Source organism: Puntigrus tetrazona, chromosome 13, assembly GCF_018831695.1.
Source record: "Puntigrus tetrazona isolate hp1 chromosome 13, ASM1883169v1, whole genome shotgun sequence".
NCBI classification, from domain to species: domain Eukaryota; kingdom Metazoa; phylum Chordata; class Actinopteri; order Cypriniformes; family Cyprinidae; genus Puntigrus; species Puntigrus tetrazona.
In genome coordinates, this window is record NC_056711.1 from 8,256,141 (window position 1) to 8,273,732 (window position 17,592).

At 37.0% G+C, this 17,592-nt stretch overlaps 1 protein-coding gene across 2 annotated transcripts in view; it reads right to left on the reverse strand.

Annotated features, from left to right (window-relative positions):
* Positions 1-247: 247 nt before the first annotated feature.
* Positions 248-17,592, reverse strand: part of psda (pleckstrin and Sec7 domain containing a) — a 31,132-nt gene continuing 13,787 nt past the window's right edge. For both annotated transcript variants that reach the window (XM_043255652.1, XM_043255653.1), the window contains exons 6-17: positions 15,016-15,201; positions 14,583-14,663; positions 14,371-14,483; positions 14,176-14,234; positions 13,488-13,577; positions 7,891-7,934; positions 5,878-6,065; positions 5,425-5,495; positions 5,147-5,304; positions 4,121-4,265; positions 2,905-3,048; positions 248-2,825 (exon numbers count right to left, since the gene is read on the reverse strand). In XM_043255652.1, the coding sequence (XP_043111587.1) occupies positions 2,574-2,825; positions 2,905-3,048; positions 4,121-4,265; positions 5,147-5,304; positions 5,425-5,495; positions 5,878-6,065; positions 7,891-7,934; positions 13,488-13,577; positions 14,176-14,234; positions 14,371-14,483; positions 14,583-14,663; positions 15,016-15,201 (1,531 nt within the window). In that variant the 3' untranslated portion in view covers positions 248-2,573. The remainder of the gene's footprint in view (positions 2,826-2,904; positions 3,049-4,120; positions 4,266-5,146; positions 5,305-5,424; positions 5,496-5,877; positions 6,066-7,890; positions 7,935-13,487; positions 13,578-14,175; positions 14,235-14,370; positions 14,484-14,582; positions 14,664-15,015; positions 15,202-17,592) is intronic.

Genomic DNA, 17,592 nt, shown 5'->3' on the forward strand with positions numbered 1-17,592 from the left:
ATTAGAATGATTTTTAGATTGTGTGACACTAGAGGCTAGTAATGGCTGCTAAAAAGTGTGTGTGTGTCTATATATATATAGATATATATATATATATATATATATATATATATATATATATATAGATATAGACACACACACACACACACATATATATATTGCAGTTATTTCAAACTAACAGTATTTCACAATAGTACTGTTTTTTACTAAAAATGCAGCCTTGAGGAAAAATTAATATTAAATGATACATACTTTCAAAACAGATTTATTTTGCCTACGCTTTCAAAACATACAAACATTATAGCATTTTTTTACTGAGCGGCTGTAACATAATATTCACATTATATACAGCTAGAATGATTAACACACCAAACACAAAAACTAAGTTATAAGAAATAAGTTACATTAACAGCAAAATCTTTGGGTGACACCAAACTACTTGTAGTGGTCGAGTGCGCCCTATAAAAACTTGTATATAAATTTTTAGTCAATATATGCTTCAGTAATAAACAAATACTCAAGACAGATAATAAATGTTCAAAATATATAAATTACTCTTCATTAAATACACCTATTATTCATAGTGCAGTGAAGCGTAACACTACTGAAGTGCCATTTGATGGAATTTGGGTCCCAGATCGTCAAAATCTTTTTTTTGTCCTTAATGTCTGAATTTGATCTAGATGCTGGCAGTGTTAACAGTCAGTTTAGATCTGGATTTGCATTAGTGTTGTTTTACAGGTTTTACAATTTCTTGGATCCATCATATTTCCGATATCAGTAGGACAATTCATGTTTGCATGATAAACAGCATAGAAGCTTACCTTCATTCTCCTTTATAGCGATCCTTCATATAAATTCATTTGCACGCAAGAACACGCCACTTTGTAAACAGGTAAAATGATATTTCGACCAAACGACACTCCCTCGAGCAAGTCATCTCAGTGCAATTGAGGTATTAGACATGGTTACTCTGAACAAACCAGCTTTTAGTGCCTCCTGTTCTACCGCAGCACTGAATGGATCATAAATTTGAAAAAAAAAAAAAAAAAAAGTGCCTGAGAATTCAATGGCTCGGCCATATAAGGGTTTCAACACAGATTTTGCATCACGTCGTTCTCAAGTTCAATACATATTTCAAATACACATTACACTACATAATACGATGGGGTCAATTAGCGTGATGGATTTTAACTTCCATTTCACATGGTAATTGGTCGTTGTGTCGCTGTGCACCGAGTACAGTCACTTCTGCTGAAATCGCGACAGCGTGTAAAAAAATCCCTTGTGAAAAAGAAGTGCACTTCAGCATACTTCAAAAAAAAAAAAAAAAAAAAAAAACTTATTGAAATTGCATTTCATGTAGGACCTAGAATATCTTTATCTGTAATTTCAAAATAACTTTAAAATATGGTTAAAATATACAGCCAAATATACAGAAAATATTTTATGGTAAACTAAAATGCACTTTAATGTTCTTTTGAAACACGTATATATATATATATATATTTTACGTTTAGTACATTTAAAATATAATTATCTTAAATGTAATATAAAAAAACAAGTTTAATCTACTTTTAAGTTTAAGTACTTCTCATGTGCTTTGATATGTTAGTCAACACATTATTTTGTTTTATTTAAAGCCCTACAGTAGATTATTTAAACAGAATGATTTAAAATTAAACTTTAAAGTCTGACATAATTACAAAGTGTTACGAAACAATCAAGAAAGAGTACTCCAAGTACACACAAGTGGCCTTAATTTCATTAATATTATATTACGCTTAAGTACAGCTTCTTAAAAACAGACTTTTAAGATTTGAAGAACACCTCAAGTGCACATTCATACATTACAGTTAAGTGCACCTGTTTTTCACAAGGAATGTGCTATTTGCACCGTCACTATCACCAGTCCACTGTCATGTTATGAAGAGACATAATGCATTCATATTCTCATTAAATGTACCAAATGAGGAACTGATTGTCTTCAAACATCTTAGGCATGCTTTGAGACGTGCGTTAAGAAGGTTTAAAGGACTATACAGACTAAGTTCTCCAACTTACCACAAGGAGTTAAAGCGATTGTTCGACCTCGAATGATGAAATGATCTAAAAAGCAAATCTACAATGCTTTAAATATAAAAAGTGAACAAGATGCGTTCACACAATAAAGAGGCTCGCTTCTCATTTCGCTGTCGCTCCCAGGGCCACCAGATGAAGTTTGCACTTCAGCTTGTTCGAATCAAAAGCCACAAGTGTTTAAACCAACGATCAACAAGCATAATACACAGATAAAACCAAACAGGTTTGTGGCGGAAACACAGACTGACAGGAATAAGACGATGTGAGGCTGGTGCTCCTTCTCATCTGCCCACTGGCAGATCTGGGTTTTTCGGTTACTGGCCAGAAAAGCATGCTTTTACCAGCGGTTACGTCGGGCAAAGCAACCCCAATCACAGTTTCCTAATCATGACGACTTGAGAACAGCCATCAAAGAAAACCGCAGGCTTCCTGGTAGCGCTCCGTATTCAGCCCCTGAATGGAGATAAACAAGCCCTTCCGCTCGGGGGCTCTCACTGTTTGACAGCCTGTCTGTAGCTGCGTCTCTGACCGTCTGAGCGCTTGGTCCTCTTGCTGCTGCCGCTGCTCCTGCTCGACTCTTTGGTGCTGCTGGCATGGCTGTTGTCCTGGGGTAACGTGGGGCTGGAGTGAGCCCTCTGCAGGCCGCCGTCGTCAAACAAACGGCCCTCAAACGCCTCCAGGTCCATCTCCCCTATACGGATCTTAGCCCTCAGCAGCATTGCATATGTTCCGTAGCGTGTTTTCTGCAAGATATGTTTAGGAAGATGGATTATAAATGGAGTGAAGAGTGAAGGGAGGAAGAATGTAGTGAAAGATTTTTACCTCAAAGTCCAGATACTCTTCTCTTTGCTTGAACTCTTCTTGGTCCCTGCTTTTGGTCTTGCGGTCTTGGGGCGTTGAGCGCTGTTCCTGGAGCTCAGCGGAAATGGCTCGAAACCGTGTCTCGTGAGACTTAAGCTGATCCTCCTAGTATCATAATGAGAAAAAAAGCTTTTTTGTTGTTGTTAAAATATATTGTTAAAAAAAGACAAAAAAAGAAAATGTAATTTAGGATGATCTTTTCTTGTTTATTTGTAATTTCCTGAAATCTCACTACACATATAGTTAAAAAGGGAAAATTATTATATATATGAAAAAGGGTTTTTGCCCCCAAAATATTTTTTATATTAATTGCAATTTTGTTTTTCGGAAGCAAAAATGAATATCATACATTTTTCCCTTACCAAATTGTTCTACTACAATGTCATTCAGTGTAACAATCTTGTCATATTTACAATATTTACAACAAAAATCAATTTATGACACAATAAAAGATAAACTACTTTCACCCTAAATACTATTTAGATTTAGAGAAGTTTTACCCATTTGACAGTAAGATTTTTTCACATTTAAAGCACAATAAACTGCTTTCTTATTCTTATGTGCAAGTCAGAATTTTTACATAAATATTATTAAACTGAATATATATATCATAGAGAGGACCCTCATGATGCTACAAAATATCTTAAAATCTTAAAATATCAGATATCAGGCAAGATTAATTCAGGTTTAAAAATTTCATATGTTACAACACTCAAAAACAATGCAATGAACTATTAAAAATAAATTTAAAATGCTCATAAAAACAACTAACATTCACATGTATACACTTTAAAAATTTTGTTAACATTTACATTACATTTAGTCATTTAACAGATGCTTTTATCCAAAGCAACTTATAAATGAGTACAATGGAAGTCTCTGTTAGCTTAACAATTCTCAATATTAACTAGCTGCTTAGGATGCCTATTATTAACATATTGGCTGTTTATTAGTACTTACACATATTCTGCATGACTATATTCTATATGCCTAATCCTTCCCAATACCCGTTAATAAATAGCAAATTAGGAACTTGCTGTTAGAAATCATAATGTTTTGTTAATGGCAAGAACTGGACCTTTAAGTGTGACCTACTGGTATTTCTTTGGCATTCACGCACATGTGAATAGTAGTGAATGGAATGAAAACTGTAGTGGGAGAGAGAAGTATGGATTACCTGTGAGAGCTTGGTGTTTGAGCCTGGCAGAAGTGGGCGGCTGAACTTCTTTTGAGAGCCAATGGCTGCTGGGAAGGGAGGGGCAGAGAACAAGGCTGCCACAGTGTTGATTCGGGTTATCCAGGACTGCATTTGCTCTGCGTTACTGGAGGTGAAATGCAAGCACAGTTCAATCAGAGGGCAGCAAAATAACAGAATTGAGTAGGTGGAATAAAAAAAAATCTCTTAAAACTTTTCTCTGCTTAAAGAAACCGTGCACTTTATGTTTAATATAACTAACACAGCCTTGAAAACTGTGCAATTAGCAGGCAGCTGTTAGCAGAAGAGATGTAGTGGAACAGATGGAGCAGAATGAGAGGGAGAGGGTTTTAGTATGTGTATCTGGGACAGACAGAATAGCTGAGAAGGATCCATTCTCTTGGGAGATACACGTTGAGTCATTCATCTGAGATGAGAACGTTTTGACAAGGGCGTTACCAGCCCTGCATGTAATCAACAACCAGCCGGTGAACTGGGTATACACTCAGGTGTGTGTGAGTTTGAAAGAATGTCATCGTGCATTTTTGTGCTGTTCTGTTTCCAGAAGACAAAGCAACATGAGCTGTCCATGAGCCTTCTGCTGAATAATTCTTGTCGTCTTATAAAAGTGACAAAGTGTTCCAAAGTTACGCAAAAGTTGCAAAAAGTTCCATAAAAGGATAAAAACTGATTTCACTTTTCTTATACGCTATAGTTAAAATGTTTACAGTCAGTATAATATTTTTATGTTTTTGAAGAAGTCTGTTATGCGCACCCCGGCTACATTTATTTAATCCAAAATCCTGTAAAAACAGTAATAATGTGAAATATAATAATATAAATGAACAATTTTCTATTCAGTATATTTTTAACCGTAATATATTACTTTAACAACAAAACTGAATTTTGGCCTTAGGGTAGGCTACCGAGATTTGTTACAAAAAACTGCCAAAATGCAAAAAAAAAAAAAAAAAAAAACTCTTGTAGTACAAAGAAGACAAGACTTACGGGGCCTGGAAAAGAAAGACTCTCCAGTCAGCAGTGCGAAGGTAAAACACATTGGGACGTTTGCTATAGTCTGCTGCCCGCATGGCTAAAGAATGATGGATTGATACTGCATTCTTTAAGTCCTCATCAGACAGCTGCTTATCTGGCCGATATTCATCCTGCAGACCAATCACGAAGAAGAGGAAAATCACAAATAATTTTTTTGCAGTTAAAAACTGTTGAGCAACCACAAGAAAATATGGTAAATATAGCACAAAACATTAAGGACTAAAATGTACCTTTTGAAGGTAAAGAATCAGTCCTTTTAGGATGGCATAAAATGTCTTCCATCCTCTTTTACCTCGTGGAGCTAAACGAATGGAATTATAAAAAAAACAACAACAAAAAAACAAACATGATATATTTACTTAATTAGCAAAACTCTGAGATCAACCCTGTTTAAGCATATTTTTAAGCATTTTTTTAAGGATATATTTAATTATTAACCCATTGACAAATATCTTATTTTGGGTTATTTTGGTTTGTAATTAAATAAAGAAAGAAAAAAAACACTATAATGAATAGAATCTTAGTTAAATGCATGTTTTTTTGAGAAATTTAGATCCCTAATATTTTTATTGGAAAACAAAACAAGAATATTGTCACTTAAACTCCAATTATCCGTGGGCTGTATGAAAAAGATGAAAACATTACTATATTAAAGAGAAGGCTGCATCTGGGGAACGGCTTACTTCTTTTGCCATCAGAATCGGCGTGAACTTTCCGCACAAGAAAGCCGTTTTTGTAGACCTGAGCACTGGACTGCTGTGCAACACTGATGAGGGGGTTTCCACCGCTGCTGATCCGCTTCATAGTGTGCGACGTGGAGTCTTTCCTGCCGTCCAGCTCAGAGAAAGACTTCCGTAGTTCCTCCTCATCACTGTAGAAAACACAAACAAAAGCTTTATTATGAACAGTGGCCTGCATTCTCACCTTTACCTTTACATGCTAATGCAAAATTTCATGACTTTCAACATTTACCTTTAATTACTGCTTTAGCTTTGGACCTTAAATACACACAAACCCATAGAGGTAGTGATTCAGAGAGTGAGGTAGCATAAAGCACCATCCCACCTCAATTATAAGCATTTTTGCTGTGTATTTAGAGTTGCTGATAAGGAGTGAAACTGCATTTTTATTGCCTAGTGCTTGGCACAGTTGTATTTTATCTACAGTACATATATCCAGCTGAGTGACAGCTGTGCAGGGAGTGCAGTCAGACACCCTGGAGAGCCCCTGAGGTCTGGAGCGCTAAACATTCCTCTCTAACTGCTATGGAGTACAGCACATAGCCTTTGCCTTCACATGATAATGCTCTCATCTGTTGCTTAGTAACTGCTGGCCTCCACACTAGTAACCAAGAGAACCAGCTCAGAAGATGGAGCACCATGGGGGAGAGAGAGAGAGAGAGAGAGAGAGAGAGAGCAGAAAGAGCAGCCACATAAAAATTGGTGACTGGCGTGCATTGATTCATACAGTGAATGATGGCCTTTAGATGAGAATCACACGATGCTAAATAAACGAAAGTGCAATGTAGTGAATCAAACTCAGAAACAGAGGGAGTGTGAAACAGAGAGATGAAAAGAGTGGAGAGATGCAGGGATGGATGGAGATCAAAGACCAGCTGCTGAATGAAAGAGAATAAAACAATCACTCGTGCTTTTCTCCTTCACACATAAACGAGGGTACTCAAGGAGCAAACGCTGTGCACATGAAAGTTAGCATGTGTGTGTGAGAGACAAAGAGAGAGGGCTGTGTTTAAGTCTGCACATTAGCCAGTCAAAGATTTCAACCTGTAATTATGGAGAGGCAACTTGCGGTAACCATGGCAACAAAATCTGGAAAGCCAAAGTCGAAAGTAAGGGCTTAGAGCATCATACGGCTCTGGCCAGGTCATAAATACACACATAAAGTACACACACTCTTTAAAAAAAAATTACACTTTTTTTCAACGAAACTACAGAGGAGCCATTTTTGGTTCTCCAAAGAACTTCTTAAAAGAACATTTTATTAAGTTAAAGAAGCTTTTCCAATATAAAGAACCTTTTGTGCAATTAATAGGTTCTGTAGTTGCGTTCTTCATGGAACCATCAACGGCAATAAAGAACCTTTATTTGTTTTTTTATGGTTCTATATAGAACCTTAAAGGGTTTAGTCTTCATATCTGGAACCCCTAATGATTCCTAAATTGGAGCTTAAGCAAAAGAAAATCTGCTGGATTCTTTGAAGCCTGGTGAAAAGGTTCTAATAAAAACAGTATTATAGATTTGGTTTGCTTTATTGCCAAAACATATGCGATATCTGGATTAAACAGTTTGTATAAATAGACATTTTGACACTAGAAGAAAAAAAAATGGCAAAAACAATCAATAAATAATAATACAAAATGTAAATATATTAAATGAAATATTATTTACCATTTTTATCTTCAGTGTCAAAAAGGTTATTTTTTTAATCAAGCAAAGAACCTATATAAAACCATTATTTTCCCTAAAAGTGCACCTAATAAGCTTATCTAACTGACGACATGAAAGGGCTTTCCAGCTAAAGGATTCTATAATGAGCTTAGACCATTTTTAAATCAATAACACTTCTAGAGGTATTGAATTATTTTCAAATGTTTTGGATGACACTGGATGAGGAGGACAACAGCTCTTGAATCTGTTGTAATGAAAGGGAGCCACTAGGGAAAACATTAGACTTACATTGTCCACTGCAGCTTTTCATTTTTGATAGAGTTGTAGAGAGCCTGTTAAAAGAGGAAAAACAACAGCATTAAAGCACAACCCCATCAACAGTTTTGCCCTTTGTGTGTATACATGCGTGCGCTCAAACATCCCACTGACATGTCTAAAAATAGCAGCTTAAAGTTAACAATAACCATGAACCAGAAACAGGTTGCAGACAACACTTTCCATCACCAACCTAACTATCATTAAAAGCAAAAGGAAAAAAAACAAGATACACATATCCATCCTGCAGTTAACAAGTGTTACCTTTTGCTTTTTCTTCCGGGTTTGTGGGTGATTTTGGCCATCCTGAACCTTACCGAGCAGATCAGGGAAGGCCAAGGGCTTTAAGGAACGCGAGCGAGGTGCTTTGGTGTAACGGAACGGGTCCATCACGCTGAAGTCCCGTCCGCATCGCACCGAACACAGGGAGCGAGAACGAAGACGACCAGAGGAGTGAATACTGTTTACACCAATCATGATTTTTCAAGATGCTAAATTAAACTTAATAGAGTCTTCATTCACTTGATGTCTTTCCAGATCCAGAGCGGCGAGTAGAAATGAGTTCAAAGAGCACGTTCAAATCACACAGTGGCAAACTCAAAGTCTTTGGCAGTGGCAAAGCTCTTTGGGAGATCCTTGAGGGTGTCACATGGGCATCAGGCTTTCCGTAGTGATTCCAACTCTTGCATTATGGATCCATCCCTATTCATTATGCATGTAAAAACATCGCCGGGCCACTGCAAATCCACCAGCGCCATTTTGCATCAAACTTTCTGCTTTGACTGAAACACCAAAGACGATCAAGGCTGAGGATCCAGTTGTTTCCTGGTACACATCCTCCAGTTCATCACACCTACACGTGCTCACCGACGCATGCTGACACGCTCACAGGTGCGGTGCAGATGGCTTGCGAGGACCGTGATGGAAGGAGATAATTGGAGAAGAGGACAGACGGATGAATGCGAACATCATTGAAGCAAATGCATGAGATAAACACACATGGGCTCATGCAGGGAACAGACTGAGAGGGTCTGACTTCCGCCCACTCTCAAACTGGCATCCCAAAACTGTGACGTCACCTAACGTCCCCCTCTGGGACGGAAAAATAGACATCAGACGTGTGAGAGACAGAAGGACCAGACTGGAGCAGGAAATCAGCAGAGAAACAAGACAATCCTGTTGCTTTGTGCAGCTTTCTCCGTTCAATGTCAGTCGGCTAAATGCATTAGAAGTTTTCCAGAATTGCCTTTCATACCTTTCTTTCTCTCCGAGCTTGTATCCTCACGCCGGTTATCCAGATTCTTCCTTCGCTACCACAAAAGCTCTGCTGCACGGCTGAAGGAACAATAGAGGTTTGGCGTCTTAGTCCTGTGCTCTTTTTCTTCTTCTCTTCACAGTCTTTTTCCTCCTCCGTGATGCAGATAAAAAATGGGCTGTGCGTTGAGAATGAGATCTTGTGAGGGAGGAGTGTTCACCCTCCCATCTCTCTCTTGCATTCACAATCTCGCCCGATCTCTTTCACGGTCTCTCTCGAGCTCTGCTTCTCAATTGATGTACCCGTCTCCCAGCATGACTGACAAATCACGGCACTTGAATGTTCCATGAGCCCACCCTCCTGTGAATGTCAATCAGTTTCCAGGCTCTCGAACGTGCAAATCCTCACATCACTTTATTGCCATACTCACTGTCATTTTCAATACGCATAATGTAGAAAAGGTCTGTCCTATTGCATAATAATAATAAACCTGTTGCTCTAATTTATTATCACGTTAATTAAGATAACCGAGCATGCTGTCACTCAAAATTAAAAGCATTAAACTTTGCATTATTTGATACTGAGTTTATTTTATTGGCTAGGAATAGCATTAAAAGAAATAAAATTACGTATTAATTAAAAATATAAATAAATCAATTGTTTTTTTTTTAATTGATAAACAGGCTAATTAAGTTTTTATTCAAACCATTACCTTTTATTAAAATGCAACAATAAATAATTAACTGATACCTCATTTTAAATGAATTAAACAATTGGCAAGTAACATGCTGAATTCAACATAATTTGTAAAACATGCTCCAATAATCTTGTGTTTTATTTACAATTCTGAAAAATTATTTTCACAGTTTGTACAAATTGCTTTATATCCTTTAGCCAAACGCTTTAAGCTTTTGCCAAATGAGTTGCAAAATATAACTGGACAGTTCATGCATGGGATCAGCCAATGAACAGTCAACTTATGTTATCAATAAGAATTAGCAATTTAACAAGTCACTGGGGATATTGTTAGAAGCAGTGAATTAATTTGGTTGGTGTGGTTTCTTTTGGCATGCTGCTCACTGATGCAGCCTGTTCTCTCTCTCTCTCTCTCTCTCTCTGTCACAGACAGCTCTGGGACACTGGGCAACCCATAGTCTGAATCTAACTGTATTCAAACGTGACCTGCTTTTATTTGGCCACTCTCACCAGGCAGCCAGCAGTTATCCCAGTGAGCTGGGCATAGGGAGGTTTCATCTGCTCGTGTTAGAGCACAAGAAGGACTCCATGTGTTCAGCAAAGCAGACTGAGACACTTGCAGTTGAGATTGTAAAAGCACCAGGGGTACAGTAAAGCCTAAATTGAAAATGACTGAATATAGCTTTGTCAAGCCAGACACATCTTGAAACGGATTACATTCATGTGTATTGTGCAGTGGCTGCTGAAAAATAGATGGTGCCTATAGAACTATACTGAAAATTAAAAGTAAAATTTTAATATGACACAGATACGGTCCTGAATGGTAAATGACCAATATAGCGTTTCTCACTATTAACTAGTTGCTTATTAGCATGCCTATTATTAACATTGGCTGTTTTTATAAAGCACATACTCTGCATTACGATTTTGTTCTACAAGGATAAAAAAATGCATCATGGTTTCCACGTAAATATAAAGCAGCACAACTGTTTTCAACATAAATTATTACAACAAATGTTTCTTGAGCATATTAAAATGATTTTTGTAGAATTATTTGACAACGAGGACTGACAATTAATCTTTTCATTACACAAATGAATTACATTTTACAATATACATTAAAAAAAGAGTTACTTTTTATTATAGTTTTATTGTTTTACTGTATTTTTAATTACAATAATGCAGTATTGGAGAGCAAAATTCACATACTCTCAAAAACATTAAAAATTTTACCTTTTGAATAGTATTATATACTACAATTTGTTTTACATTTTGAGTTGAAGGAATTAACTAATATTAGCCTGTTATTTAACAGTCATGAATTAACAAAGAACAAAATTAACATTAACCTAGATTAATAAATATGGTAAATGTTTTATTGTTCTTTGATGCATTGAAGAATTAAATCGAAAAACTGAACCTTACTGAATGTCTCCAAAAATTGCATGATCAGTTTTCAAAACAGATTTTTCACAGATTGATGCTGTAAACTGTGTAGTGACCAGTGGGAGGAGCATAACACATAATGCAATGATGCATATGCACATACTCATTAATCTCAACCTGGGAGACAACAGGAATTATGCTGTTCACACCTCTGAGCAAAAGAACAAAACCATAATTAGCAAATTGAAAAAAGGGAACAAAATAACGAAATAGGGACAGGAGAGAGAGAGAGAATGAACAATTTGTAACGCATTTATGATAACACCATGACAAAACCCTCGTTTCAGTGAGAAGCCGTGTGGCAGCCAAATTCCCATCTGTCCTCCCTGCCACCCCTGCTGTTGCTGTCATGAAGACAGACCTCACACAGGTTTTTCACGGCCGTAAACTGTCATGAACCACAGTCACTGAGAGCCTAACCTGTTGGCTCACGGACGACTCTCTCAGCTGCCATCTCTATCTGCGCTATATTTAACCCCTAAACCCGTTGTAATATCAGGGCAGACAGAAATGAAAAAGAGGGTCAAGAGACTAAAACTATGAAAGGGAATATCCAAAACAGCCAAACGCTTCACTCCTGAAGTCTAGTTATCTGGACTAACTGTCTTTACTCTGCAATTGTGTGGCCTTCACGTCCTCACATGGTGGAAGGAGGAGAGAGAAACGGGGGGGGAGAAGAAGACCACAGCTAAGAAGAAGATAGCAGAAGGATGCCATTCGTCAGCCAAGGCCTGAGATAAGGAGGATTATATAGATATGGAAATAACCTAGACAGACAGGGCTAAGTACAGTTCAGCAGAGTGAGTTTTTGCAGATTATAGGGTGAAACAAAGAGCAAGATGGCAGATAGTTAAACGGCTAGAGCGAGAAAACTGTGAAGAGAGTGAGGGGGTGGGAGGTGATGGAATAGAGCGAGCCACAGTGTGAGAGGGTGGAGGAGCAAACGAGGGATGAGCGACAAACAGAGAGAGAGAGAGAGATGGCCAGAGGAGAGAGAGAGAGATAGAGTGGGAGGACCAAACGCTTGAAAGGTTCCCTGTGATTTTAAAGCACATATTAGCAGAGTGGTTCAGGTGCGGTCATCATGGGGCTATTATTCTTGTGCAGCGTGGCCTGTAATCCAAGAGAAGAGACGAAAATAGACAAACCCCGAGCACCAGAACATCGGAGCACAGGAAGTTAATTGACATCAGCTGTGACAGAAACCCCCACATTTTTTGATTTTAGTCACAACACTCAACTTCAGACTTGGCAAACAATAAAATGGAAATAAATCGATCATTTCAGGCTCAGCATGCATCCAGCCCAGCGTTATAATTCAAAGATTCATCTTATAGCACCTGGTTCTACAACAAGGCAAAAAATATCTACAGTAAAACTGTGCCTTTATATAGGCAATTCCATAAAGATGCATAAAGATATTCTAATAATAATTTTACGTGCACAAGAATATTCAGATATTAATTAGATTATTGTGATTACTGATTGACAAAATTGCAGATCCTATAAAAAAGCATGGTGACACTTTACAATTAGGTTCATTAGTTAACAACAATATTTAACGAACTAAGAATGAACAATTCTTCTACAGCTTTTATTAATCTAAGCTAATGTTAATGAAGCATTTACATGATTAAAATCACATGCATTTGTTTATTCATGTTTCTTCACAGTGTAATAACAATGAACAGCTATATTTTCATTAACTAACATTAACAAAGAATAATAAATAGCTTTATAAATGTATTGCTTATTGTTTGTTCATGTTAGTTAATACATTAATTAATGTTAACGAATGACACATTGTTGAAAAGTGTTACTCAAAGCACATCACACATTATTTTTATCAAATAAATGCAGCATTGGTCAGCATAAGAGACGTCTTTCAAAAACATTTGAACAAATCTCAAACTTCTGGAGTGTCTGAAAATCTATTCTGCTGTAAGAAATAACGAGCAGATTACTGTATGAAATGCATTGTATTAAGATCCAAGACTTTCTCCAGAAGCGGACAGCAGTTGAGAATGCGCGTGCCTTAACGGAATATGCTGGTTACACGAGGTTATTTCATTAGCCGTGAATGTCTTCTATGGCTTAAACACAGACCTTAGAATATTAGACCTTAACGGGATAAGTGTGTGAATGTGTGTGAATGCTTGAAAACCCTACAAACCTTGAGAAGATCTTTTGGGAAGTTTTGGCCATCATTAAGCCCCTCCAGGTTACTAATGAACTGTATGCAGGACATCCTCTTCCCGACGTTCTGAACGAGAGAGAGAGACCATAGCATGTGAATTCACTGTCGGCTGATGCGCTGACCTATTTCACAGTTCCTGTGTACTCAACACTTAAAATACCAAGTACACAGTGGCCAGCAAATGTGTTAATACTTTGCACAAAAATAATTCTGCCTCCCCTGAGAAAAGTTTTTACTATTACATTTATGGATGAATTTCTATTTTTATTCCTAACTGTAAAACCGACACTCCTCCTCATCCCCTCAGGGTGGTGAACAGCTCAGAAAATAAAATTCATCCTAAAAACACAGTTCCAGCTCCCTTCACAGAGACCCAAATCTTATAGATGTAAAAAAAAAAATAATGGCAGAAATTTCACAAACACCTTACTTTAACTTCCAGTTTTTTTAACAGTCAGGATGTATTTTGTACAGCAAAAACACGGTTGAAAAATCAAATTTAAAAAAATTATTAACGCTTCATCAAATCAAAATCACATTTAACGACGTATGTTTAAAACCCGAATCGATGAAGTATCAGTGTATATTTTTCAAGTTAAAATAACCTTGGGATTTTTATTCATTGTTATGCGTTTACGGGACATCAGATAAATCTCAAACTCACATGACCATGCAGATCCGTGTTGAGCAGCATCAGGGCACAAGTTAGTGTGTGAACACTGTCTGAAACACAGAGACAGAACTCCCATAAACTCACACAGTCAAAGCAAGAGCACCCCATAGTGTTAGTCATATTGTAATACACATCAGATGCACAACAAATACCCATTCATTCACAGACAATGCTGGCATGGCTTACCTTCATTTAGAATAGTGTTCGGGTTGCACTGGAGGTATCTTTTAGAAAAATGGGACAATACTCTCTCCCTCTCTTGCGTCTCTCCCATTAGGGCAAACTCTCTCAAAAACACTCTAAGGAACAACAGGAAAAACCGACTGAGAATTTGAATAAACCTGTTAGGCATGTGAAATGAGAGCAAATATTTACTTATCTGAACAATGGAGGCTCACCTTAACGCCTGATCCACCATCATCCCCGAGAAGTTAAAATAACTCAGATACTCTTCTGCCACCATGTGACAAAAATCATTGCTGAAAAGGAAATGCGTAAGATTTTTGGGTTTCATACTGGAAGTCAAAAAGTCAATCCCTTCAGACTAAGTAGTATTTTCACAAATAATCTAGTCTAGAATAACAAATATGTATTATTCTTTTTAACTTGCATTTTTAAAACACAGCACCCACTATATATATATATATATATATATATATATATATATATATATATATATATATTTATATTAAAAACATTGCATTTATTGTTATTAAAGAGCTTTGAAAGAGAACTCTGCTTCATAAAAGCTCACAAAGCAAAGCAAGAGAAATTAACTAAATAAAACACACATGTAGCTTAGCATTTATTAATGGTTAAAACGACCCTCACTTCTTGCTCAGGTGACGTGCCACATCTGACTTCTTAAATCCATCAAGATTGTACAAACGTTTGGCCAGCCGTTTTGCAGCTTGCAGGTCAGATTTGTTGCCATTGGCCAGAGTTTCAGTGCTGCCCAAAGCCAATCGCTCAGCCACCTCCGGATCGGATTCAGACACCGGTCGTGAGGGCCTTTCTCTGAAACAGAGAAAAAATAAATTATGGCGTTTACATGAAAGGTGACAAACATGTATTTGTACAGGAGTTACAGCATTGTCAAGTGAAAGTAAAAGTGGTATACATTATTTTTGTAAAAAGTCAACCCAGATTTACATGATATGTAAATATGCTTGGGCTTAAAATAAGCCATCATAGACAACTACACAACATAAGCATACTGAAAATACTAATACAGAGTCGTTGAAGCAGTCAAATCATAAGGTTAAATTTGTTTACCTTCTATCTCTCATGTCTGAACTTGTTATTCTTAGCACTAGCTGTGTGATGTAAATAGTCTATCTGATCTACCTACAAAGATTCCTACCCAGCAGATCAACTCAGTATACCATTCAGAGAAACCAGCTTTTAGTAACTAAAAAAGCATACCTGATAAACTTTTTCGAGTGCATAAACATGTATATTTGCCCCTTGTATACTATTCAAAAACACAAGCTTCTCATACACGCACAAAGGCATTCAGTTGATATTAACATTTGAAAGGACAGAGCGAAGTTTGATTTATAATAAATGTGTCAAATATGTTAAATAGATTCCATTCAGTCTTGAATCAAAAACTAAAGCGTAAACTCTTATAACACAAAAGGTCTAAAAACCCCAAAACATGAGCAACTAACCAAAAAGTGCTTAAAAAAATATCTACTCTACCTCAGTGACCCAACTCTGCCTTTAAACCACCGCATTCCAAAATCTTTTAGATGCACGAGAACCAAAAATGTTCATGCCACATGCGTGAGGATCACCCCTGTCATCTGTCTTTGGTTTGTTCCGAAGTTCTCCATTCCCAACCTACTCCAACCGGATAGTTCACAAACAAGGCAGGGGAGGAGATTCGAAGAAAGGGGATGAGGGAAGATTGTTTGTTCTTCAAACAATGGACAGATAGAAACATGGTAGAGAAAACCAGGAAGAAATATAGAGAGCTTTTCCGCCATGGCTTCTAGGATATGAGAAGAGCTTCTACAAAGATGCACAGCGACTAATAGACACACCTTTGCTAAATGTTTCTGTATATCAGACATCAGCTGATATATCCCAACCCAGGTTTTTGAATAACAAATGCATGACACACATATCAAAACCTGTTTGGTGAGGGCACGAAGATGATGATTGTTACAAATGCCAGTGCATATTTCTACACTGTACGAATAAATGCTTCTTAGTGAACATGTTCACACCCACATGGTGTGAAGTGAACACAGGGAGGAATACGGGCAAACAATAACCTCACATGTGCTAAGGCTTTACAACATTCCTGTGCTTTGTGAAAAACTTTTAACACACCTCTCTTTAATGTTGTCTGTCAAGATTTGCATATCAAAGGAGGAAAAAGACTGCATAATTTAAAATGTTTTTGCATGAATTGATAAGCCGTAGATTATCACATACCAAGCATATGATATTGCCTTACACTGACAGTAAGTTGCACTATAATTTTAGGTCTTGACTGGTTATGAAAACAATGAACATGGAAACATGACTGTAAGTGGGTTGAATTTTTTGAGGATGGTCTTGCAAAATGCAAGGTAAATATAATTTGGATATATCTGTAATATTTTAAGCAACAATGATGTGATAGTGCTTATGTTTTGTCAGTGATGCGATAATCTGGCATCATAAGAAATTGAATGTTACTGTGGTTAAATCTTCAAGCTAGCATTATTTCTGTTAGTGAGCATTTATTTAGTACAGTAACAAAAATTTTTTAAAATACACACCTTTGCGTGGTGCAAGTTAAAGGAGGAAACTAAACAAAATTCATACCTTGACAAAGGCTACTTGTTTGGGAGAAAAGCTGTAATAATAAACCATGCTTAAAAGAGTGTTGCAGTGATTTTTTTTCCTCCAGCGAGCATCTATTTGCCATCAAGTAACTATCTAGCTTGTGATAAACTTCTTCTTTTTTTTTTAAATATATTTTGAAACCATGACTAAAACTAAAACAATGTGAATTGTCTCATATTAGATAACGCATACTTAAAAAAAACACCACACAAACATTTTAATAATGACAATAATAAAATAAATAAATAATTGCCAAGTGCTAAAAATTTTTTTTGTAAGACTAAAAAAAAAAAGTTTTTTCTACTCACCGGTATATAGCAGGGTGGGGGGCATACATGTAATTATCCTCCAAGGCCCCACCCCCCCAGCAGAGCATATATTGAGCCATCACCTTAGCCCTGCCCCTTCACACCTTACAGAACCAGATGACAGGAGCTGGCTTACAAACACAGCTTCCAGCTTTCCACATTCTCTACCCTTCCCTGAACCTCCCTTTGTCCAGAACCGGCCTGAGGAGGCTTTAGAAGAAATCTGACGCTCTGCTTGTTCAAGTCCCTTGAACTCTCT